This window comes from Mauremys reevesii, linkage group 1, assembly GCF_016161935.1.
Source record: "Mauremys reevesii isolate NIE-2019 linkage group 1, ASM1616193v1, whole genome shotgun sequence".
Lineage (NCBI taxonomy): Eukaryota > Metazoa > Chordata > Testudines > Geoemydidae > Mauremys > Mauremys reevesii.
In genome coordinates this window covers 81,033,960-81,060,570 of record NC_052623.1, presented here as the reverse complement: position 1 = coordinate 81,060,570, position 26,611 = coordinate 81,033,960, and the positions used below count along the sequence as shown (strand labels likewise).

Here is a 26,611-nt window from a genome sequence, read left to right as displayed (position 1 = left end):
ATGGGATTTGGTACTTAATGGTGGTACACAGTAAAGCCAAAAAAAATGAGGGGAGGGCCCCATTTCTCTGTATCCATCTGTTGTCTCTTGTCTTATACTTAGTTTCTGTCCCCAAGAGCTTGCAATCTATCTTTTTGCTCTGTCTAGCACAATGAAGTCCTGTTCCACGATAGGGGCTCCTAGGCACTATAGTAATACAGATAATAGTAATAATAATAATTAAGAATTAATAATGTAAGAGAAGGAGTGACCTTACATTCTGCTGTAAGAGGAACAGAATGGAGAGGAGAGAAGAACAAGGGAGATCATTTTAATAACACATTTCTTGCATTAGAAACATTTAAAAATACCCGCAGACTTTTCTGCTGTTAGTTTTCCATGTAAGCAATTGTCCTTTCAGAAAAGAAGTTGCACAGACATCAGGGGAATCATTAGTGGGAGGGGAGAAGGTCCACAAGACAATCTCTCTAGTATGATACCTGTAAAAGCTATGGAATATAAATATATGTTTCCTGTCACGTACAGCTCATATCCCTTTATATGAATCCTATTTTTTCTGATCTTCAGTGTTAGGCAGCCTCCTCCAATGTCTACCTATTGTTGATTGAGTTAATGTGACAGAAACCTATGTTTACTTTATTTCCACTGATCTAAATATTGCAGGTGTCTCTGGGAACATCAGTTAACTGAGCTGCTACTGTATATAATACAGTGATGCAGTTTTCTTTGTCTTCTTTACTGTACCCTTTCCTTCTAATTTGTATGTTGTCCAGTTAGTGACTCCTCTGGGTGTAGTGTTTGATCGGGTAGTAAAACTAGGATAATATCTCTTTTATGAGAAACTACACAATAAGACTTTGCTAATTCTGTCTCTGTCTGCTATGGTCATATCTACAGTGTGTCAGCCATGATGTTTGCTTCTCATTTATTAAAGGCACTTGCAAACTATTTATAATGAAAATATTAAAACCATGAAACTACTCAAGATGTATTTCGCTCAGATTTTGTATATCATAAGATGATAAAATCTATTCTCATTTATTAGTGGTATATGCTAAAATTCTGTTCTGTGTAGTTGATGCTGCACAAGATATGTTGTGTTGCAGAGCTGTTCACAACTTCTTCAGAGGTTTGTTGTAGCTTGGACTGGTAAGCAGAACTCATTGCACCTTGCACTGCTACAACAGGGACCTCAGTTCTGGAATCAGGCTCCCTGAGTTCTGTGACACACTGGTTTTAAACTCTGTGAATGTGAGGTGGTTAGAAACACTTAGAAAATGAGGATTTTTATTGAATTCTATGTAAAAGTGTTGATCATGTGGTACTTTTAAGGCCTAATTCTCTAAGCCCATCACATGCAGATCTCCAGCTAAAGGGATATCTGGGTGCAGAGGGCTCCCAGGATTGGGATCTTAATGTTTGGTTTCATAGTACTCTTTATTTTGTTAATGTTTTTCCATACATTTCAAACAGTTAACTAATTTTCACTTCACTACAGGATCCAGTGCTGACATGCAACAAAGATCAGGGTGTTTTTCTGCAGAATTTAGGGTCAGTGTGTTACACACTCTCTTTCTTGCTAGTAATTAGGAGTGTGGCATCAGTGGTAAGGGAGGAGACAGATGATAGTGACCCAGCTATATTATTTTTAGGAACCCATAATAAGTAGTAACTGTGTTAGCCAAAATCTCAGAACCAAACATGAATGCACTGATTTTTCCTTCCCAGCAATAATTCAGAAAAGGTTAAAGAAAGAAAAGAAGGCAAAGAGGAAATTGCAGGAGGCGCTTGAATTTGAGACTAAGCGGCGGGAACAAGCAGAACAAACATTGAAACAGGCAACTTCAACAGACAGTCTCAGGGCCCTAAATGGTAAGAATTCAGCTTTTTGCTTCTCTGTAATTAACCCTCAATTCATGTGCTGAAATAAGTTGTTATATTTCTCACAGTTATTTTTGTGGTGCAGTGGGCCAAAACTCCCTTTTGCCTTCCTCCATTTAATTGCTTCTCTAGTTGCTGTGATGCTTTTTTTGAACAGTATGTTTGAGCAAATATTACTTCACTGGAGAGAATGCCCAAACTAGAACAATTTTACATTATTAGCTTGAGAAGTCAATTCTTTGTTTTTCTCCTTGCTTAAAAATCTATTCCTCATTAATCTTCCCAGTCTAAAAAAAATTGTCCTGGCCTCCAGTCATTGTTCAACATTAAAAAAAAGAAGTGACAAAGGTTGATTGTATTGTAATTCAGCATTGGAGCAACAGGCTGTAAAAAAGGCTATAGGAGTCGAATGAAATATGTGTCAGTCTTACCTTTCTGTGCTTCTAGACTCTCTGACCCCAGAGATAGAAGCTGACCGCAGCGGGGGCAGAACAGATGCTGAAAGGACAATACAAGGTAGGCATTTGCAAAAGGCTATAAATCTAGATCTTACTATATGAGTTTTTCCTCTGCTTTAGCCTGTTATTCAAGCATGTAGCCTACCATCTGGGCCACATCAAAACAAGTTCAAACAAGGTCAAGTTCATCTTGCTTGTTTATAAGAGAGAATTCATTCTGTGCTGATAGATTTTCTTTAAATTAATAGGTCAATTCTGTTTATATAAAGTGAGTGAAGAGGAATAATTAATTTGAAACTATGCTGGGTTGAATCTTAACCACACTGAATGCATTTTTTGAATGTGTATAGTCACGTCTAGGATAATAACGTTTCTTGAGGTATATTTGAAACACTCTGAGCCTTTTAACCATACCAGTGAAAACCTGGATTAACCTATGGGTAATATTCAAGGTGTGCTGAAAACTTCATAGCTAATATTCAGTGGCAGTTACTGCAAAGTGTGTTTCAATAAGCTACTCCAAACATTAACAATAAATAAAACTGTGTATTCCCCTCTTGGATTTTTCATTTGCCAAATGTTCCATATCCCATTATTTGCATTTTAATAAAACGAATCTGCTGAGTAAATTTATACTTGGAATACTAAAGGGAGTCATATTACTTCCTCTGTGGAGCTAAATATATGTATATATATTGCAAACAGGAAGATATTAGTAAAGAACAAATTCTGAAGGTAGCATTTATGTTATAATGTCATCTATAGTCAGTAAGCTAACTCTACCAACATGAATACTGAACAACAGAAATAGTATTTGTTTTCAATTGTAAATGAAGGTGCATTTTTCAAAGGCAAGCCTAAAATGATTAGCTGCAGTAATCTCTCTCTCAGTTGCCTTTATTTTGCATTTTAAAGTCAATCATCTTAACTGTATCATTTGACATCTTTTTGTCTGTTTCTTAATCACTTTTTCTAACCCCTAAAGGGTTGTGGCAAACTTTCCACAAAGAAGGCATTGGCAATATATTCAAAAGGCAAGAAAGCTTAAATTAATACAAGTTCAAACAAATTTAAAACAGACAGGAAGTCCTTACAGAAATGTTTATGCATATTACACACAAAAACATGTTAAAAGTTATGGTTGCAAAGTCAAGCACTCAAAAGTTAGGAAATGCCACAGTGAAAGTTGCATGTGCATGTTAAATTGGGCCCTATTGTGTGTATGCATTATGATACATCTTTAACATGATCAAAATCTGTATTTTCCATTGAACCTTGCCTCATTCAGTGCACAGAATGGAGAGTACTTACTCAACGAGCAGGTAATCAATATTTTATGTTACCCTCACTTTGCAACATGTGACCCCATATCTTATTTACTGCACACTATTCAAAACCTGTTGTGGAGACAGAATTGTTCATTTCCTCATGGGGCTTGTCTGTCATGCTCATCAATATAGTATCTGAGTGCTTCATAGATTTATCTGCATAACTCCCTTGTGAGAGGAAGGGGTTATATTATCCCCATTATAGAGATGGAGAGCTGAGAAACAGAAAGTTTTAGGCTCTGTCTATACCAGGGATAGGCAACCTATGGCACGTGTGCCAAAGGCGGCATGCAAGCTGATTTTCAGTGGCACTCACACTGCCCAGGTCCTGGCCACCGGTCCGGGAGGCTCTGCATTTTAATTTAATTTTAAATGAAGCTTCTAAACATTTTGAAACCTTATTTACTTTACATACAACAATAGTTTAGTTATATATTATAGACTTCTATAAAGAGACCTTCTAAAAAGGTTAAAATGTATTACTGGCACATAAACCTTAAATTAGAGTGAATAAATGAAGACTCAGCACACCACTTCTGAAAGGTTTCAGAGTAGCAGCCGTGTTAGTCTGTATCCGCAAAAAAAAACAGGAGTACTTGTGGCACCTTAAAGAGAAAATTTTTTTTTTTTTGATGAGCTTGAGAGCTAAAGCTCACTTCTCTTCGCATATGCATATTATAATATGCAAACTAGATACTATTAACTCTAAAAGAAAGAGAGGGGGGGGGGGTGGTATTCATTACATTATTCTAATCTATTTCCTATGTTAAGTCTCTCTCACACCTATGGGGGCCATTCATTAACATCACAAAAGTTTTTTTTCCTGCTACGAAAAGCTCATCTCAATTCATTTGATGATTATAGACTGTCACTTCTGAAAGGTTGCCGACCCCTGGTCTATACTATACTAGCTTATGTCGGAATAACTTGTGTTGTTCAGGGGAGTGAATAAATCATCCCTCAGAGTGACATAAGTTACTGATGTAAGCACAGGTGTGGACAGTGCTATGTCCTCGGGGGAGCTTCTCTTGCCAACATAGCTTCTGCCACTCACGGAGGCTGAAGTAGTTAAGCGGACGGGAGAGCTCTCTCCTATCAGCTTAGAGAGTCTATATTAGAGAGTTTACAGCAGCACAGCTATATCGGTACAGCTGAACCCCTGTAAACTCTAGTGTAGCTGTAGCCTAAGCGTACACTAGATTTGGGTGCCCAGTTTGAGACAATGGTGTGTGATTTTTTAGAGTACTCCAGTTTTTCTTAGCACTTTATCTGTTCAAAGCTCAGCTTCCATTCACTTGAGGTGTAGCTGTGAGCGCTCAGCCCAAAGGTATCATGTTGGGCATACATAAAATGAAGAACATATAATTAATGGCCACCTGTGAATAGTTTAGTTTAAGAGCCTTGTCAACATTATATAGGAACTCCGTGGCAGATGCAGGGATAGAAACCTATTCTCCAGGGTGGCATTCATTTTTTTTTAATTAGGAGACCATCCTTTTTCTTTCAACAATTCCCTATCACTTTCTAACTTCTGCAATAAATGAGGCTGAGGTCCTACAAATAACAGCCTGCTTTAGTATAGAGCATTGACTCTTCCCCAGAACACTGTCTGTCCTAAGCACTGAATGAAGGAGTCCCATGATAAAACTAGTATGTGATCATGTAATAAAAGACTGTACTATAATGCATACACTTAATTCTGGCATTTCCTAACTTCTGAGTACTTGAGTTTGCACCCTTAACATTAATTTAAATGGTGGAGGAGAAGGTAGGTTTACGTGTAATTTCCTAGGCTTTTAAAAAAGCAAATTGAAACAACAGAAATTCCATCATGTGGCATCATATTATCACTCATCAGCAGGGTTGGAACCTTCAGATCCACCACTACCTGAGCTAGCTGATAGTAGTAGTAGGTTGTCATCATCTATGTGGACCTACCACAAGAGAAGAATGAAACGCACACTTTGCCAGTAGGTTTCACAGATATTTACTGACCTTAGTGAAAATATTGAGAGTCAGGAATTTTGGATTCAATCAGGGTGGATTGATTTAAATCAAAGTGATTTAAATCACCAGTTTTAATTAAAATGAAAATTAACATGCAGGAAACTTTGATTTAAATAATAGATTTTAGTAATTTTTTGCATTTATACATTTAGTTTTATTCATAAAGAAAGGTTGGTTTACAACCATTAAAACATGTTGATTTGCTCTAAATATAGTGTTCTGGAATCTATGAACCTATGAATTTTGCACTGCATTTGGTGCTTCTTTTTGTTAACCAGAAGGATACACTATATATATACATTTATTTAAGCAATTATATAGCTTAACATACAATGATTCAGATTCTTATTCACATTTTTAGTTATTTTAGAAAATGGCAAATGATGTATTTCTTATTTACTAGATGATGATTATTTTTTGTGGTTTGTGTCAAGCTCTATTTGGATGGAAATTCAAAATCAATTAAAATGCCCTAAAACTGCATTTAAAATGTATTTCTTAAATGAAACTAGCTTAAATATGCTGTAACCATAAGGAAAAAAGTTTTGTAAAAAGTTTATCAGAACATATTTGGAATTTAAAACTAACTGATTTCTTAAACAAAGGAAGAACTATCTGTAGTTAGTGAACTGAATTAATTATTTCTAGTCACCATGTCCTTCAAGATTTTAGAACCCAGTTTTTACTAGTAGATTGGAAGACGAAAACAAGATTTCCTGATTTTTCTACTTCCACTTGGTTTTAACTTTGAACTAGGTATAGTTGAGCTGAACTAGTAGAATAAACTGAAATGAAAAAAAAAATCTCTCTTTACATGCAAAAGAGGGTTCTGCTATCAAAACCTGACCTAGCTTTTCAACAAACTCTGGTTCCAGGTACTTAGCCAATAACTACCATTAGTTCAGTGATCAGACTTTCTTTAAAACATGGCAGCAAATATGTAGTACTTAATAGTATTTTTGTATTTAATTTAAATTATTTTAAGATTATGAATAGTTTAGGTCTTAACATAGATTGCAATATTCAAATTTAATTTTAAATGCATTTATTTAAAAAACATGCATATTTAATTGAAATTTAAAAATCTGATTTAAATACATCTGATTTTTATTTATTAATCAATTATTATTTGTTTAAACAATTATTGGTTTGTGTCCCCCCTGGATTCAATTCCAGGTTCTGGAGGGGAATTTTCTCTAGTGGTCACAGAGACATCTGCCCTGTTCAGATTGGCTGCAGAGCCTGGGGAGGGCACTGAGGCCATGGCCCTACCTGGTCCACCACAGCCCAGCTTGGAGCAGGTACTCCGGTGGTGACAGGGACAGGAAGAGGGCAGGGGTGGGGCATTGCATTGGAAGGGCCCCAGCTGCACTCTGTGGTGAGAGACAATGGGCTTCACAGGGGATGGGTTAGCCCTACATAAGAACATAAGAACATAAGAAAGGCCGTACCGGGTCAGACCAAAGGTCCATCTAGCCCAGTATCTGTCTACCGACAGTGGCCAATGCCAGGTGCCCCTGAGGGAGTGAACCTAACAGGCAATGATCAAGTGATCTCTCTACTGCCATCCATCTCCATCCTCTGATGAACAGAGGCTAGGGACACCATTCTTACCCATCCTGGCTAATAGCCATTTATGGACTTAGCCACCATGAATTTATTCAGTCCCCTTTTAAACATTGTTATAGTCCTAGCCTTCACAACCTCCTCAGGTAAGGAGTTCCACAAGTTGACTGTGCGCTGCGTGAAGAAGAACTTCCTTTTATTTGTTTTAAACCTGCTGCCTATTAATTTCATTTGGTGACCCCTAGTTCTTGTATTATGGGAATAAGTAAATAACTTTTCCTTATCCACTTTCTCAACATCACTCATGATTTTATATACCTCTGTCATGTCCCCCCTTAGTCTTCTCTTTTCCAAACTGAAGAGTCCTAGCCTCTTTAATCTTTCCTTATATGGGACCCTCTCTAAACCCTTAATCATTTTAGTTGCTCTTTTCTGAACCTTTTCTAGTGCTAGAATATCTTTTTTGAGGTGAGGAGACCACATCTGTACACAGTATTCGAGATGTGGGCGTACCATGGATTTATATAAGGGCAATAATATATTCTCAGTCTTATTCTCTATCCCCTTTTTAATGATTCCTAACATCCTGTTTGCTTTTTTGACCGCCTCTGCACACTGCGTGGACATCTTCAGAGAACTATCCACGATAACTCCAAGATCTTTTTCCTGACTCGTTGTAGCTAAATTAGCCCCCATCATGTTGTATGTATAGTTGGGGTTATTTTTTCCAATGTGCATTACTTTACATTTATCCACATTAAATTTCATTTGCCATTTTGTTGCTCAATCACTTAGTTTTGTGAGATCTTTTTGAAGTTCTTCACAATCTGCTTTGGTCTTAACTATCTTGAGTAGTTTAGTATCATCTGCAAACTTTGCCACCTCACTGTTTACCCCTTTCTCCAGATCATTTATGAATAAATTGAATAGGATTGGTCCTAGGACTGACCCTTAGGGAACACCACTAGTTACCCCTCTCCATTCTGAGAATTTACCATTAATTCCTACCCTTTGTTCCCTGTCCTTTAACCAGTTCTCAATCCATGAAAGGACCTTTCCTTTTATCCCATGACAGCTTAATTTACGTAAGAGCCTTTGGTGAGGGACCTTGTCAAAGGCTTTCTGGAAATCTAAGTACACTATGTCCACCGGATCCCCCTTGTCCACATGTTTGTTGACCCCTTCAAAGAACTCTAATAGATTAGTAAGACACGATTTCCCTTTACAGAAACCATGTTGACTATTGCTCAAGATTTTATGTTTTTCTATGTGTCTGACAATTTTATTCTTTACTATTGTTTCGACTAATTTGCCCGGTACCGACGTTAGACTTACCGGTCTGTAATTGCCGGGATCACCCCTAGAGCACTTTTTAAATATTGGCGTTACATTCGCTAACTTCCAGTCATTGGGTACCGAAGCCGATTTAAAGGACAGGTTACAAACCTTAGTTAATAGTTCCGCAACTTCACATTTGAGTTCTTTCAGAACTCTTGGGTGAATGCCATCTGGTCCCGGTGACTTGTTAATGTTGAGTTTATCAATTAATTCCAAAACCTCCTCCAGTGATACTTCAATCTGTGACAGTTCCTCAGATTTGTCACCTACAAAAGCCAGTTCAGGTTTGGGAATCTCCCTAACATCCTCATCTGTGAAGACTGAAGCAAAGAATCCATTTAGTTTCTCCGCAATGACTTTATCATCTTTAAGTGCTCCTTTTGTATTTTCATTGTCAAGGGGCCCCACTGGTTGTTTAGCAGGCTTCCTGCTTCTGATGTACTTAAAAAACATTTTGTTATTACCTTTGGAGTTTTTGGCTAGCCGTTCTTCAAACTCCTCTTTGGCTTTTCTTATTACACTCTTGCACTTAAGTTGGCAGTGTTTGTGCTCCTTTCTATTTGCCTCACTAGGATTTGACTTCCACTTTTTAAAGGAAGTCTTTTTATCTCTCACTGCTTCTTTTACATGGTTGTTAAGCCACGGTGGCTCTTTTTTAGTTCTTTTACTGTTTTTCTTAATTTGGGGTATACATTGAAGTTGGGCCTCTATTATGTTGTCTTTAAAAAGGGCCCATGCAACTTGCAGGGATTTCACTTTAGTCACTGTACCTTTTAACTTTTGTCTAACTAACCCCCTCATTTTTGTATAGTTCCCCCTTTTGAAATTAAAGGCCACAGTGTTGGGCAGTTGAGATGTTCTTCCCACCACAGGGATGTTGAATGCTATTGTATTATGGTCACTATTTCCAAGCGGTCCTGCTATAGTTACCTCTTGGACCAGCTCCTGCGCTCCACTCAGGATTAAATCTAGAGTCGCCTCTCCCCTTGTGGGTTCCCTTACCAGCTGCTCCATGAAGCAGTCATTTAAAGTATCGAGAAATTTTATCTCTGCATTTCGTCCTGAAGTGAAATGTTTCCAGTCAATATGGGGATAATTGAAATCCCCCACTATTATTGGGTTCTTAATTTTGATAGCCTCTCTAATTTCCCTTAGCATTTCATCATCACTGTGGAACAGGAGCCATTGTGGGGTGAGTGCAGGCCCCTTGGGGCCTCCTACTCCCTGGGGGCAGGACCCAACTCCCACCACCACCCATCTGACCCCGCTACAAACTTTAAATGACACTCCGCAACCCTATGCTGTTCCCCTCATGCTTGACCCCTTTTCCCCGTGTCCCCTCTAGCTCATTTTGCCAGTCCTATCTCTCCCTGCCCCAGCTCCTCATCCCAGTCTTCCTTCTCCCTCCATATCCAGTCTCCTTCACCAGCCAATCCCAATCTCTTTCCTCCCACACACGGGCTCCTTTTCCCAGTCTCCAGGCCCATCCATTCCCAGTTCTCCTGCCCTGGATCCTCTCCTGATCTCAGTCTCAGTGCCCCCGCCTCCATCTGGCTCTTAGTCTGATGTCAGGGTATCTCCTCCCTGCAGTGGGTCCCAGTCTCCATCCTGTGCCATTCTGACCCCATTTTCCACCCCATCCCACCTCTAAGTCCCAGCCTTCCTTGCTCAGCCATTCCCAGTATCCACCCATCTTAATGTTTCCCAGTATCAATCTTCCCCATGGGCTTCTTGTCCCAATCTACTTCCTCTGCTGCCTCTTCCTTCCCACCCCTATCCCAGTCTAGCTCTTGGTAGTATGGAGGGTACAATTGCCTATTTACCAACAATCATTAATTTTTTAAATTTTCAATATTGAATATGCTGAGCTAGGCAAACAAAACGGGGATTCTATGGGGAAGCGAGAATAACACTAATACAAATTTTGAAATATATAGTGCAATTTTAGAAAAGTTTAGGCCAAGAACTTAGGCAAAAAATAAAAATAAGTTAAAATATAAATAAAATCATTGCTGCTTATTCTAAAAATAAGTTGGCAGTTAATTGCATCCTAATAAAAGGATATTGTCAACTTAAGAATCACATTTAAACCTGATTTTTTTTAACTTGCCATTGTTCTGATTACCTTAACTGGGAGAGATCAGTTCATTTGTCCACAATCCTTTTCCCTGTTGGCCCTATATAGACTTTTAGTCAGTTTCACACTGTTGTTTATGTGGGTCTTTTACATAACAACAGTGGAAAGAAAAAAACATTTTAAAAAACAGGAAAATGTGAATGTAAAAGCACAAAAAATGGAAGAAGAAATTAAAAGTAGGTTTAGTACTTAATACTCCTTTTAATTCACTTTTTAGTTTTTGTCTAGATTTCAATAAGGACTGAAATCTATGGGCCTGAAACACACACATATATTTCCTAATGACACAGTCATATTAAACATTTTTTAAAAACTGGTGTCAACACTGGTTTTATGTGTTTTCTTTCTTGTTCTTGATTTTTAACAAATAATAAAGCAGGTTATCCTCTTCTCCATACATATTGTAGGTTCACTAGATGCCTATGCCTAGCTCCCAACCAGGTCTCCCAAGACCCCCTCATCCCACACAAAAAGGTACCATACAGAGAAATGTTTAACTTTTATATACTGTTTTGTTACCAGGCCTTTTGTTAAACAAGAAAACAATGAAATTTACTGACTCTTTTATTTTTTGTTCTTCCTCAGAAATCTCTCTCTTCACTCCACTTTCTTTCCCTCTCTGCTTGCCTCTTTTCCCTCTAATACATCTGTTACCCTATAAATCTCTCCTTTCCCAACTTTCTTTCCCCCAGCCTTTTCCTCCACTGTCATCCAGCTCACACATAGCTCCTCCCAGTCTCTTTCCTCATCCTTTTCAATATACATTATCTAAACCTGTTCCCTGTTAACTCTCGCCCCCTTCTGTTCACTTCATGCCCCTTTTTGTCTCACATGTTCTGGTTATCTATTCCCCAGCCTGTTCCAATTATTTGTCCTCTCTTCCAAACCTTTCCTGCTTTTTTTAAGCTTTCCTCACTTGCCTCCTGCCCTTCTCTCGCTTGCCTTCCCCATTTTCTACTGCCTCCATCAGTTCATTTGTTCCCAGTTCATCCTTTCCATTTGCAGATGTGATACTCAATGAAGATCCAATGCTTTCTCCACCACTTCTCTGCCAACAATCCATCTTCTTTACCCTGGTGTCCCATAGTCTCAGGCCCATGATTTCCCTGGCCTCTCCAGATACCCCATTCCATTTCCTGAGTCCCTCCTTTGCCCTCTGCTCATCCCCATGACTTCCCTGTGTCAATTATTCTTTCAGTCTAGCCTCTCTTCCATAATTCCAGCTTCTGATGCCAGCATGCTCCAGTCCCTCTTCTGGCTGCCAGTCTCTTCATTGCTCCATCTCCTGGTTCTGCAGCAAACTGACCTTCTGCCCCCCCCGAGCAGACCAATTCTCTTCCTTCCAGTGGATCTTCTGCCTCCCATCAAGCATACCTATCCTCTTCCTCCCCTCATTCCCTAAAGCAGAGGAATTCTGTGTTTCCCCAATCCTTTCCAGCAAACCAGTCTCCTCTATCTCCCTTCATCCGGGTTCTCTAACATATCTGCCGGCTGATTTTCTGACCATGGCTGAAGGGATGCTAGAAATGGTTCCCAGCTACACTCTGACCCTGTGTAAGAAGGGAAGCTATCCTGTGCACGGAGTTCCCATCCAGATCTGGGCTCACTAGAGCATCTATCCCGCTCCCCGTGAACCCACAGTGGGGTTCACATTATCTGTCTGGGAAACTAGCTGAGTCTTCTTCCCACACGTAGCCAGTGGGGGGCAGTGCTGAGCCGTTGCAGCAGAGCAGAAAGAGCAGCTCCAACTCAGCACATTCCATAGTCACACAAGGAAGTAGGGCTCTCAGGCTGTACCTCCTACCGCCTCTCTGTTGTGTCGAGCTTAGTGCTGAGCGACACCTTTGCTAGGAGCAGATCGATATTTTTAAGTAACATGCATGAGGGACCACACTGTGGTTTTAAGCCACAGCTGGTAGTAGGGGTGGCATGAGGTGGATGGGCCCAGCAGGAAATATTGGAGCAGTGTACATGGTCGATCTACTCTTAGGTAGGCACAATACTGTTCAGAGTACCGAGAGGTTATGGCTCCTGCTACACCCTTTGTTCAGATGTGTTGTGTGTTTCTCAGCCAGCTCAGGGCCTACTGGGGTTTTCAGTAACACCACCAGTATGAGAGGCTCATAGGAGGCTCATATGACCATGTCCGGCCCCTTTGTGGAGGCACAAGCGGGAAGGTTCCTGTGAGTGCCCATGCAGTCCAAAGCCCGTGCAGAGTAGTGTCCGTGCAGTGTTTCCATACACATCATCTGACAGAACTAATATGTTGGTGATTTAACTGTGCATATCCCAGGTACTTAACAGCACATTGCTGTTTAAATATTGGGCAGATTTTTAGGGCACAGGCTCTGCAAGCAGCTGCCACTAACATTAATGGGAATCATTTAGATAAGTCCTTAGTCTCTTGACTGAAAACATAACCTGAATTGTTTTCTGAAATCATCTGAAACTCTTTTAATCTATTATTAAACAATGAAAATGAGTGCAATAATCTCAGTAAATGAGCATTTATGTTTGATTCTTTTGCAAGATACTTGTCTTATGTTTGAAAAGTACACTTCTGAGATACCTGTGTATTTAAAAAAACCTGCACATGCACATAATTGTATTTATGATGTAAAAATTCTGAGCAGGCGTTTCTCAATGCTTTACGGCATTTATTATGACAAATATAAACCATGTTCAAAGAATATTTTTAAGGTCACAAAGTCAAGCATTCAAAGTTAGGAAATGCCAGAATTAAGGATGTCCATACAACCTTAATTCAGTCCCCTTGTGCAAAGCATTTTGATATAACCTTTAATTGACTGATCACGTACTATTATTTCCACAGAAATTTGGCCACATGCAGTGCACAGAATGGACAGTTCTCATTTAATGAGCAGCTATTCAGTATTTTGCTTTATACTCATTATTCACTGTGTGGCTCTGCGCCTTATTTATTAACAGAAAAAAATAATATCTACCTCTTACATAACAATTTGTATCAGAAGGTCTCAAAGTGTTTTACAAAGGAGGTAAGTATTATTATCTCTGTGTGTTTGGTTTTTTGTTTTTTGTTTTTTGTTTGGTTTTTGTTTACACAGGTTAACCTTAATTCTGGCATTTCCCAACCTTTGAGCATTTGAATTTGCAACATTAATAATCTTTTAACACAGTTCTATGTGTATAAATTCCTAGGTTTTTAAAAAGGAAGACTGAAAAAACAAAAGTGTCATCATGTGGCATTATATTGACACTTGCATGGCTCATCAGCAGAGCTGGAACCTTTAGATCCACAGCTCAGACCTGTGTCACTTTAACTAATAGAGTAATGGATAGGAATAGTAGATTGTTATCCTCTATGTGGACCAGCAGTAGAGGAGACAAGAGGCACATTTTGCCAGGGCCGCCCGGGGGGGGGCAAGTGGGGCAATTTGCCCTGGGCCCAGCAGGGGCCCCCACGAGAGTTTTTCGGGGCCCCTGGAGCAGGATCCTTCACTCACTCTGGGGACCCCGGAAAACTCTTGCGGGGCTCGGGCCCCCGGAGCTTCTTTGCTCCCAGTCTTCGCTGGCCGAGGGTCCTTGCGCTCCGGGGCAGAAGGACCCCCCCGCCGTCGAATTACTGCCGAAGCGGGACCCGCCGCGGAAGTGCAGCCGGGTCTTCGGCGGTAATTCACCGGCGGGGGGGGGGTCCCTCCGTTCCGGGATCCGCCGCCGAAGTGCCCCGAAGACCCGCGGTGGGGGCTGCACTTTGGTGGTGGCGGGGCTGCACTTCCGCGGCGGGTCCCGCTTCGGCGGTAATTCGGCGGCGGGGGGTCCCCGCCGTGGGTCTTTCGGGTACTTTGGCGGCAGGTCCCAGAACGGAAGGACCCCCCGCCGCCAACTTACCGCTGAAACGGGGCCCCCCACCTCCAAAGACCCCGGGCCCCCGGAATCCTCTGGGCGGCCCTGCATTTTGCCAGAGGGTTTCACAGATAATTTGCTGACAGTAAAAGAATGGTGAGACTCTGGAAACCTGGATTTCATTCCAGGCTTTAGGGGAGAGTGTGTCCTAGTGGTCAGTGACTCTTCTCCCCTCAAGCTTGAACCCTTCTGCCACATTCCCTTCAAACAATCCCAGTCCTAGTCCTGTCTCTTCCCCACCACTGTCTCCTTGTCCCAGTCCCATTCTCCTTGCCTACCCACTCCCTGGTCTCCACTTCTCAGGCTTCTCATCCCACCTCAGTCTCAACTGGATTCTCCCTTCACCCCATGGCCCGGGTCTTTGTTTGTCTCAGTGTCTTTGCCCAGCCATTACCAGTTCTCACCACACACACACACCTCAGCTTGTTTAGATCTCTCTCCCCTCTCTCTCTCAAACCTCCTCTCTCTATTATTCCCTTTTTTTTTTTTTTGTCAGTTCAGTGTCCAGTCTCTCCTCTCTCTCCCCCCCTCCTTCCACCACAACACCTCCCACCCTTCCCCTCCCTCTTTCCAGTCCAGTCCAGCCTGTCCCCTTCCTTCCCCCCTTCCCCAGCATCAGTCTCCTTCCCAGCTCTAGTCAAGTCTCATCAAATCTCCTCCCTCCCAGGTCAGCCCCAGGCCCCCAGCAGCAGCCCCCAGCCGCGTGCTTGGGCGCGGGGCGGGCGGCGGCGCGGCGCGGTCCCGCTGTCCCCGGCCGCGGTCCCCGGGCGTGCTGTGGAGGACCCGAGCGTGCAGAGGTGTGGGGTCTGGTGGTGGCTTGGGTGGGTGAAATGTCTAGAGCCGCCCCTGCTCCTGCCCTCCTGTTCTAGTCTCACCAGACTCCTTGTTTCAATGTACTCCTTTCCTTTCCCCCTTCTCCAGTTTTTTCTCCTCTGCATTCAAATCAGAGAGCTTCTTGCTCCAGGCTGCCTGGGTGATAGCAGGAAGTTCATTGAGAGCACAGGAGAGATTGGTTCCCTTCTCTGAGTTCCAGTGCCTGTCCCCAGCTCAGTCTGATCCAGCTGAGAATAGCCATTACAGGGAAAGTCTGGCTTTGCCCATGTAGTCCTAGGCTGAGGCATGCATAACCACTCTGTAGGGAGGGTTCTTATGCAATGTAGTCCCATGTAGGAGCTGGACGACATGCTCATTTGCTGTGTAGGGATGACCCTTGTAAAGTTTGGTCAACACTAGGAGCTATGAGGGGTTCGAGCTTGGTAAGTGATGATGATATCTGTGGATATTTTAACTCCTGACATCTAATAAGTCTTTGCTGAGTATTTGATTTTTCAGAGGCTTATAACTTAACCAAATTTGGTGGGTTTTCACAGAGACAGCAAGAGACACATTCCTGACACAAAGGCCTCCCTCTGCCATATTTCAAGTCCCAAAGCAAGGGGGGCACTAAGGCTGCTAAAAGAAAAGGTAATCAGAATTTTTAATACGGACAAGACAATGTATTTTTCTCCATCTTAGAAATGGGCTGAGCCATTTTGGCTGGAATTTAATATAAAATCAATCAGTCAGTCAGTCAGCCTGAGTCAGACATTCAGCATAGAAGATTTCAGCCCAATTGAGTAGCGATTGGCAAAGTTATAAGCAACTGAAGATAGTGCATTGTCTAGGTCAGTTTTAAAAATCAGCTTACATTGAAAGAACAAAAGTTAGTGAGATTTCTATTTGTTAGTGTTTGGTTTTTATTATTCACAAAGTTTCCAACACATCACTAGTTTCTTATAACAAGAAATACCTCTTAGATATGGACTGCAAATATGTGCAAGATCTGAATTATCTTAATATTTTGTTCAGATTAGTGAACCACCTCAAAGCACTACATGATCACTAATCTCAAATGTTCAATCTATATTTCCAGTCTTTTCTTCCTAAAATGTGTACATCTTAATTTAAATCTCTGTAGTCTGCTCAGGTACAGTACGTACACAATTTTATGTCTGAGATTCAAAAGATTATTATTGTAGGTAATTTATCACAGATATTACTCTGGATCCCATCTCCTGACAATGCAAGATTGTTCTAATGATTTGTCAAGTCTAGTTTTAAATGTCCCAAGTGATGGGACATCCCCTTCTTTGCTTGTCCCACTGCTTACTAGTTTCCTCTAGTAGGACATTTAACTAAAATGCCTTTCCGTAAAATCCTCCTTTGATTGATCTATTTCTTCCATCATTTCATCTGTGGTGTCCACCATCTTTATTGAAATTATTGGCAATCTAAGGGCTTTGTCTTTAAAGTGTTTGGACCCTCTACTTCCCTCAACACCATGAATTACTTTTACATTAAAACCCTCTTCTCCCTGGGCTTCTGTGACTGTAATATCCTTATATAAATTAACCTCCCATGCTCTTTTTGCATTTCTTTTAGTGGCATTTCTTCTTTCTTCTCTCTCTCTCTCTGCTTCTCTGATGTGTCTCAGGTCACTGTCTCTATTCCTCTCAGTTTCTCCCTCCTCTCTAATTCCAAGAGCAATTTCATCTGCTCCCATAGTTCCTTGAGGACAAGGTCGTTCTTCTGTACAGTACCACAAATGCCAATAATGGTATGTACATTGTGATATTGATTACTCCCTAAGGAAAGAAAAAAAATCTGATTATTTTATTATGCTTTTTTCCAAGTCTTTCTTGACTTTTCTCTTACCAACAGTTTATAGTTACAGTAAATATATATCTCAAATAAATCATTTTAAAGTTGTGCTTTGGTATTCAGTTGACACTTCCTCATCAGCTCTGGAAGCTGTTGTACCCTATGTAGTACTACCTGTTAAGTACAACAAGTTTTTGTTGCTCATTCAAGGCAACCAGTATGGGACTTTTAGTAAAGAGGGGCTGGGGCTGTCTGAGTGTGACTGGGTTCCCGGGGTGCAGCCTGAACTGTGGGACTGCTGAGTCCTCTGTCTCAGCAACCTACGCTCCCTATCATACTGTAATGCTGTTGGCAAGCTACAAACCTCTGGCAGGTACTGCACTTACCCAGACATCCACAGGCAAAGACAAACCCAACTGAGTTACATGAATGCCTCTCCCAGCCATTCATGAACCAACAATAGAAAGGCTTCAGCCAATTCCTCCCAACTTCCCAGACTTCTACCATCTTGCCCTCGTCAGAAGCCTGACCAGGGTAAGTTCATTACCCAGGCCACCCCTCCCTCGATTTGGAGAGGACACACACTAGCCTTTATAAACTGAGCTGAGATTTCCAAAGCAGTTTAACCAAAACACACTGTTTTGGGTAAAATATAAAACAGATTTTTTAACTACAGAACAATAAATTTTAAATGATTATAAGTAGTAAGCAAAGAAATCAAAGTTGGTTACCTAAGAAATAAAAATAAATTTTTGCAATCTGAGTTCTATAAATTAAACAGGATTTGAATCAAACAGTGTCTCACCCTGACAGATGGTATAAACAAATCAAAGATCTTTGATACACAGGCTAGAACTCTCCTCCAGCCCAGGACCAACCTCCCCTGTTGAAAGTCTTTGTCCTCCAGAGGTTTTTTCCAGGTGTTGAGTTGTGGGAGGGGGGAGTGAGGTCAAGTCATGATGTTATTTCCCCTTTTTATAGTTTCTTCCAGCTTTCTGGAAAGATCTATGCTTGTGACATGGAGGTCCACACCCATTGGTCAAGCAGCCTCCATTGTGTATGTGCTCTCAGAGAAGTCTTCTGGGATGCTTGCTGGGCAAGTGGATTCCCCTTTAATGGGCTATCAGAACATCTGGCTACTCTACTGTTATACTTGAAAGGCTGGTTGTGAGTGTTCCCAACCTCTCAACATATTTCAGTAACACACACATAGCAAAATTTCATGACTCCACAACCAATGACAGCACATACAATCCAATAGTATATTAATGTTCAACAGATTGAGGTTTTTAAAATGATACCTCACAGTGCACACTTTGTACAAAACATATCATAATTATATGACAGTGGAGAGTATGGGGCTTTCAGGCTGCTGCTTTGAGGTACAGAATGCCACACTGGGGACTGCAGAAGTTGATCACTTTGGAAGGGAAAATAAACTAGAATCTGGAAACAGAGCTCTCAGAAGCCTAGAAGGAACAGAAGAATTTTTTGCAGACATCATGGATAACTTCACAAGGAGTCATTAACTGCTTCTTATGCTATGGCTCAGTGTTTCTTAAACTGGGGTCGCCGCTTGTGTAGGGGAAGCCCCTGGCTGGCTGGGCCGGTTTGTTTACCTGCCCCGTCCACAGGTCCGGCCAATCACAGCTCCCACCAGCTGCGGTTCGCCGCTGCAGGCCAATGGGGGCTGCTGGAAGCAGCGGCCAGTAAGTCCCTCAGCCCGCGCCGCTTCCAGCAGCTCCCATTGGCCTGGAGCAGCGAACTGTGGCCAGTGGGAGCCGCGATCGGCTGGACCTGTGGACGGGGCAGGTAAACAAACCGGCTTTCCCTACACAAGCGGCAACCCCAGTTTGAGAAACACTGCTATGGCTGCTTGTGGAAACAAATAGCTGACTCACCCAGATCCATGCAGGTAGAAATGGGGTTTACGATGAAGCAAAGGCAAAATAGTGGATGGCTTCTTCTTGAAGATAAATTTGTCTCAGAAGTTCAATTTTGGTTTGGAAGCTCCTCAGCAGGTTCTTCCAGTGTCTCAGACTTTCAACTGGACATAAGGTAAAAAACACATGGGACAGAAACTCAGAGAAAGGATATTTGAGTTTGGATCCATCTAATAGTGGGGACTCTTTGGCAACAACCTGACATAGAAGGGCAGTTCTTCCCAGCCTGACTTTCAGGTTTCTTCCTATCACTGGTTGTCAGATTTCCAAAATTCAGAGAGATCACTGAACTCAATGCCTACATTTATAATTACCTGTAGAAATCAAAAGGAGAGGGTTTGTAGCTTGACAGTATTCTTCAGTGTTGTCTTAGCATCTTTAGGTGAGAACAGTGAATTAATCTATGGGACAAATGTAAAAAAGGGAACAGAATGGAGCAAAGATGTCACAGTGGCCCTTTAGGGAGAGATACCTGCTATCTCATTATTGATGCCAAAGTCAGTTAGAAAAATTGGTGGATTTATGGCAATGTATGCACATATCCCACTGAGTCCTAGAGGCAGAAGGGTGAATATATTCTCTCCATCTCTCCTCTCTTTTTCTCACACTGAATGGCAGACATAATATCTTAAAGTATGTTTTTATGTCAAAGACTGAGACTTTCAAAAGAGTCTAATGGAGATAAGTGCCCAAATCCCATTGATATCCCTTTAGCTCCTTTGAAAGTTCTAGTCCACATGATCCTTTTTTATTTGTGTTTAGTCTTCTTAAAGTTCTTGAGGATCAGGCCTGCATCGCATATGCAGTAAAATATACTTATAATGTTTTAATTTCATTTTGATTGTTAACTTAAACTTCAACTGCCTTTTGACTGCTGGGTGCAGGAGTTTGAATTAATGTCATGCTCTTTTTATTCATCTGTATAAAGCCATACACCCAATGAAATTATATACATCATAATAAATAACAGCATTAATCTCAGTACAGCACTTTGAATTACGGTAATTCATGTGCAGTTGCGGAAATTTCCCTGAAACTAAGTATTGTCCTTGTAGCTTTGTTCCAGTCTTAATGGGTGATTCTAGACTCCCAGTGAAAAGGTGAGCATAACAAACTATACCAGTTGGCTCATGAACTTTCAACGTTCTTGTTCACCTTCCTGGTGAACAGCTCCCTCCAGCTTAAATTTTAAACAGAGGTAATACAGTAGATGATCAAGAAATCTCTTTCTAGTTTGTCTGTATTTTGTAATTGATCCCTGAATAGTCAGGAGGGAAAAATGCAGTAATTATGTACTTTACCTCACATACAGCATTTTTTCTTGACCAAGAATAAATACTGGAATTATCCTACAATACACAATAATAAATGTTTCTCTCCCCTGACACAGCAGTCTGGTATTTTGGCAGCTTTTCAACTCAAACTAATCAATTAAAGACAACATTGATTAAGTTAAACAAAAGGTGGTATTGATTGCAGGCAGTAACCTATAAATAGGCTATTGTTTCATAGTGTTCACAGGTCATTGTTAGCTGCACCTTTAAACTTTAAACTAGACAATTGTGTTATTTATCACTTAAGAAAGCAAATGCTGGGGTTTTAGTTAATGCACAGTAATGTATATGCTGCAATGCATTCTAAAAGAGCCCCTTCATTCAGCCTTTCAGATACAAACTTTTTCACAATTCACTTAAAATGGCTGTGTACTGCAATATACAACATGTTCTATAGCTGTGTATGTGCGGAGTTGCTTGAAATCAAATATGTTCATGGCCTTTCTTCTGAGATAAATGATTAATCAATCAGAGGCTTTTTCCCAACATGGTACTCTCATACAATTTCAAAATAACTATGTGTAAAATTAATGACTAAGCATGAACACAGTCTAATGCGAAGCTTCAGAACAATAAGAATATTAAATAAAACATGCACAAAAGAGAATATTAAGGCACTATTTAGGGTTGGTTTGACTTGCGTTATTTGTATCCATTTCCCCACCAACCTGCCCCATTGATCTTCTGTGAGGAAGGAGGGGTATGCAGGATGTACTCTTGCCTAAAGAATATGCATGGTGTTACTGGGTCATTATAGGTGCTTCAGTACCTCGAAAAGATGGGGACTCCAGCCCACTGACCTCCACATAAACACTGCATTTCATACATCTTTTCCTTTTAAGGGTGACTAAGCCTGAGCAGGATGGCAAAATTAAATACTCACAGTTCTAGAACTTCTGTGGCTGGAGCATGCAGTGAAAGTATTTTCAGCAACTTGGAAAGCAAAAATCTGTCTAATGCTTTTTCCTTCTGTAGGAGGAGTTGAAAGTCTTTTGTTTCGCCCGCTAAACAGAAACAGACACAGTCTAGATCCCGTTTCTGCTAAAGTGCCTATAGTCCCACCATGAAACAAACTAAAACAAACAAGCAGATTTCTAGTCCCTTCACAGAGTTTTTTCTCCATCTGAGACTGAGCTTCCCAAAATGTCCTTAATCCCATACTTACTCCAGGCTGCTTTGGTTGGACGCCGAAGAGCTCTCTGTTCATTAAACTTTGCCTCTCCCCTTGGAGCCCTATAACTTTTTTTCTCAACCAAACTCAGTTCTATTACAGGATGGATACTAATATCCTGTCAGAAGTAGTTATATGACCAGACACAATGTTCTTCTGGGGCTGGGTTTAGAAACAATGGTACATATGAGTTTCAGTTTACAATTGAGCAATTGTGGAATTTTGTCTGTTTCAAGAGAAGAGTGAACATGCACAATACTTATTATGTATGTAACATGCTGCCACAAAGAAACTGCATCCACCAATGTTAATGCTGAGGGTATATTTATTTTGCATGTATTCATGCAATTGGGTGATAGAACTACCTTAATGCACACAACCCTTGCAGATGCTTCTAACGTTCTTGTTCCTTTATGCCACCTTATCCCTTGTTACTAGTTTTACTGAAATACAGGACAGGGCATACCCCAATTATGCTATGCTGGGTAAAGGATAATAATGCTCAGTTCTGCTAAAAGGAACTTTTGTTATACAAGTGTAAATGATACAAATTATTCCATACAGGTAGCATACCTATGGGGAAATCAATGAAAGACATAGCGGAATATAGAGCAAGATGTATTCTATAATTTTCTCAAGAAATTCACCTCCTGAAATGTACTAAACTAGACTAGATAGTAGAGAAATAAGAATTGCCATACAAGATCAGATTTATGGTCAGTCTAATCCAGTGTCCTGTTTGATAATGGGCAACACCAGATGTTTCAGAGAAAGATTCAGGAAACTCCACAACAGGGAGATGTGGGCTAAGGTGTCCCCCTTCCCCATGAAAGTGTGATCTTAATCCCTAATAGCTAGAAATTGTTTTAACCCTTGAAGCATGAGTATATCCTTTCCAATGCTCTTTTTTAGCATTAATTATTATAACTCTGGATATTCTTGTGATCTATATAAATGTACAATTCTTTGAATGTTGCTAAATTCTTGATCATGCTATGGCAATGAGTTCTACAATCTATTATGTACTGTGTGAAAAAGTATTTACTGTAACGTTTACTCCAAGAGGAAGGACCATGTCACTCTCTTCCTCTATCATTTTTACTGGCTTCCCATCTGCCTCTGAAACAATGCCAAAGAGCACACCTGATTTTCAGAAATGTTCTTGTCTCTCTGGCCACTTATCCTCAGACTGACTTGTACGTTCATTTCACAGTTCCAGTCTATCTGTTTATATGGCTCTGTCGGCATAGTATTGGACATGCCAATAATTTGCTATAATTAGTATTGGACATTCTCACAATATGCTTCTTAGGTGGGGAACTATTATCCAGGTAAAAAGATTTAGGGCATTTTTTTTAAAGCATGTAAATCACATTGATTTTCAAAGATACTTGGGCTTTTTACCCTACATGACTTGCCTGGTCTCTCACAATAATTCTGTGGCAGAGCTGGGAATTGAATCCAGATCTCATGAGTCTGAGTCCATTGACTTAACCATAAGATTGTTTTTTCTCTCTTAGGATCCTCTCCTTTTCCCCCTGAAATTCTTCATACCTTAGAGCACTCTTACTTTTGCTCCATTGTTTGTTTGGAACATATTTGTCAACTCTCTCCATGTTACTTTAACTATTTAAATTCCTTTTTAACTTTAGTTTAAAAATGACTCTCACTGTGAAGCTTTCAGGAATTCTTTGTATGAAGAAGAAACAAGAAGAATAAATTATGTACAATGAGAGAGATAGGAGACTGTTAAGAGAGTGATTTCTCTTGCAATTGCTAAAGAAATATGTATGTTGAAAAAAAGGAGGTACCAAAACATGCATGCTTGATGCTGAAGAAAAGCATATTTCTGCATAATTCATTTGAGATACTGTTTAAGGACTGATTATCCATAAGAAAATACTAACTCCGTAAAGCTACCAAAGTTAGTTAGGCCTCAAGCCATCTCTTAAATTAGTATTATTTATGTTCTGAGGTTAACACCATGTAATACAACCTATTATAAACAAGGGTTTAAATGTTTTAAGAGAGGAGAATTATTAAATTCTTTTTCAAGGGTCCAGTCTGTATGTCACTTGTTCTATATATTTTAGATCCTTACAGGGCCACTATCACTGTAGTGATAGTACCTGAGTGCCTCACAATCTTTGATGGATTTATTGAGACGTAAGGAAGTATTCTACTTCCCATTTTACAACTCAGAAGGTTGGGATGAACAATTGCACCTGCAAACCCAGGGATCTCTCCTGTAGAGAGCTAGGCTGCATCTTCTCCCCCATGTTCAGTTATGTCAAATTCTTGGGAGAGACTGTGAAACAACATGGACTCAAATGCCAGCATTAAGCAGACAACATCCAACTCCATCCTTTACATGTACTGCAGGTGGCCCTCAGTTGTCCAGATGCCTGGGCAAGACCAGTGTCTGGATGAAGAGAAACTGGCTGAAGCTAAATCCAGATAGTTGGCAGGATGAAGGGAATGTTTTGAGGAATTTGCTGTTTAGGGAACAGCAATTAGGGAATGTTTTGAGGAATTTGCTGTTTAGGGAACATGCCCTCTAATTGTCAAGACAGCAAATGATCTCCCAGATTACTCACTGCTGCTGTATACATAGATAAATATGGCTGATATAAACCTTTTCTTTCATCCATGGCTGGCTAGAAGGCTCCTAACATATCAAGATATGGTCACAGTGGATCCTTGCATTTGACACTTGCAGATTTGACTACTGCAACATATACACATTATCTGGGAATGAACACAAAATCCTTGAAAAAGCTCCAGTTAGTTCATATGGCAGCCCACCCTCTCAGCAACACATATTGCCTTGATGCTTCCCACAGTATACTGGCTCTCCACTAAATACTGGATCAATTTCAATATCCTGTTTTGATCATTAAGGCCCTCAAGGGACTGGGTCAAAGCTACTTCTAAAGACTGCCTCTTGCACTGAGATAAAGTCCTACTTCAACATTAGAGCCATCTGAGTCCCTAGAATGGAGCTGTCTTGCTAGTTTGTCTGCAGATGTGGAACTCCCTCAAGAGCTGAGAATGAGTGTGGATCTTATCATAATGAGAGACAATGGGAACCCCATCTTTGCAATTTAACTTTCCCCTATAAATATTTCTCTATGTACTTGCAGAAAGAACAAAAAATATATATTTGTCTACCTTCATCTTAAACTCTTTTAGGTATTGAGGTGCCAGAGTGATGGCTATAATATCATTGCTTTGTAGATGATAATCGGGACAAAGGTTCGAAGAATTGGGAGTTCACAATATTGTATAGTTTCCCCAGGGTAAGGCATTCTTTTCTTCTAGCTCATTTATGAGCAGTTCCTCTATGACAGCCTTCTGGCTCAGTTCTCTAGGCAGGATTTGTCCATTAAAATTGCTTGATTACCCATATATATATATATTTATATATAACCACTTATGATTATTATTATTTATAGGTGGCACCAAGTCATGGACCAGGACCCTGTTGTTCTAGGCATTGTACAAATACAGAGCAAAAGACAGTCCCTGCTTCAAAGAACTTACTGTTCAAGTATAATATAAGAGACAAAAGATGGATAAAGACAGAAAGATAGGGAATACAGGGAAACAATGAGACTGTATTGGTCAGCATGACTCTGTGGTATCAGTGCACTAGAAGCCCAATTGTTGTCATGTGTTTTATAGGCATCACAGCACCCAAGGGTTTTGAAGGCGGATGATGTGTTAGTTTTTCAGATGTTCACTGCAAGATTCTCACAGGAGGATGGGGGCAGCAATGTAGAAAGTACAAAGGTGCTTGTTTGAAAATTTAACAAGTGGGAGAGATGGAGGCTGGCACGATGGGCCAATTGGAAGTGGGAACTGACATCTCAATAGTGAATGAGAGTATAGGTAGAATGATAAAGGCCTTGAATGTGAAGACAAGTAGTTTATTTATGATGTGATAGAGGAGGGGGAGTCAGTGGAGGGATGAAAAGAGATGGTGACATGGTCAAAGTGACAGGCTAGGAAATTATCTTTGCAGCAGCATTTTCAAGGGAACCAGACTGCATTTGTCAAGGCTAGAGAGAAAAAATATTGCAGTAATGAGAGCTTAGACAAGGCTTAACAGTGTGAATGGATAGGCAAGACCAGATCTTAGAGAAGTTATGAGCAAAGAATCTGCAAAATTTAGACATAGCCTGGATTTCAAGACAGAGGGAAGTCTGAGTAGAAGATGATGCCTAGGTTACAACTCTGAGTGACTGGCAGGATGGTTGTGCTATCCATAATATCAAGAAAGATGGTAGGAGGGAGGATTTGGGGGAGTTAAGAGCTCTGTTTTAACCATGTTGAGCTAGATGACCAAGAGAGACCAGCCAAGATTTTCATGTGGACAGAAGGAGACAGGTCTGGAGTAGAGAGGTAGATAAGTGAATAGACAGCATAGATATGGTAATTGAATTTGTGTTTGCCGATGAGGTTACCAAGAGATAAGGTGTAGAGGGAGAAGAGAAGGGGACATAGCCCTGTGGAAACCCCCTCCCAAAAGGGGATATGGAAGATCCTCTGAAGGATATGCTGAAGGAGTGATTAGAGAGGTTGGAGGATGACCAGGAGAAGACAGAGTTATGGAAGCCAAAGGAGGACAAGATTTCAAGAAGAATAGTGTGGTCTATAGTGTCAAAGATGGCTGACATCTCAAAGAAGATGAAGATGGAGTACTGGTTTTGATCTTTGTCTAGACAGAATTCATTAGCACCGACCATATTAAAACATGTTTACAAATAAGCTAACTAGTGCGATGGGAGGCTAATTTAATTAACAGTATCAGTGGTCATCAGGGAAAACATAAAAGACATAAGGCCTCATTCTTCACACCTTGCCCTGAATATAGTCCTATAGGTGTGTGAAAAGCAGGTATAAACACCTTCCAAATCAGGA

The 26,611-nt window shown here is 40.6% G+C and overlaps 1 protein-coding gene across 5 annotated transcripts in view; it reads left to right on the top strand.

The window, feature by feature from the left end:
- The window catches only part of DACH1 (dachshund family transcription factor 1), a 470,395-nt gene that overhangs the window by 405,675 nt on the left and 38,109 nt on the right, over positions 1–26,611 (top strand). For 3 of the 5 annotated variants that reach the window (XR_005592968.1, XM_039520998.1, XM_039520997.1), the window contains exons 10-11: positions 1,729–1,872; positions 2,329–2,397. Coding sequence is in view for 4 of the 5 variants with exons in the window: in XM_039520998.1 (XP_039376932.1) it covers positions 1,729–1,872; positions 2,329–2,397 (213 nt within the window). In the remaining variant the exon portion in view is untranslated. Of the gene's footprint in view, positions 1–1,728; positions 1,873–2,328; positions 2,398–11,122; positions 11,190–26,611 lie in introns of all 5 variants that reach the window. The other 2 variants (XM_039521001.1, XM_039520999.1) reach the window with 1 other exon arrangement.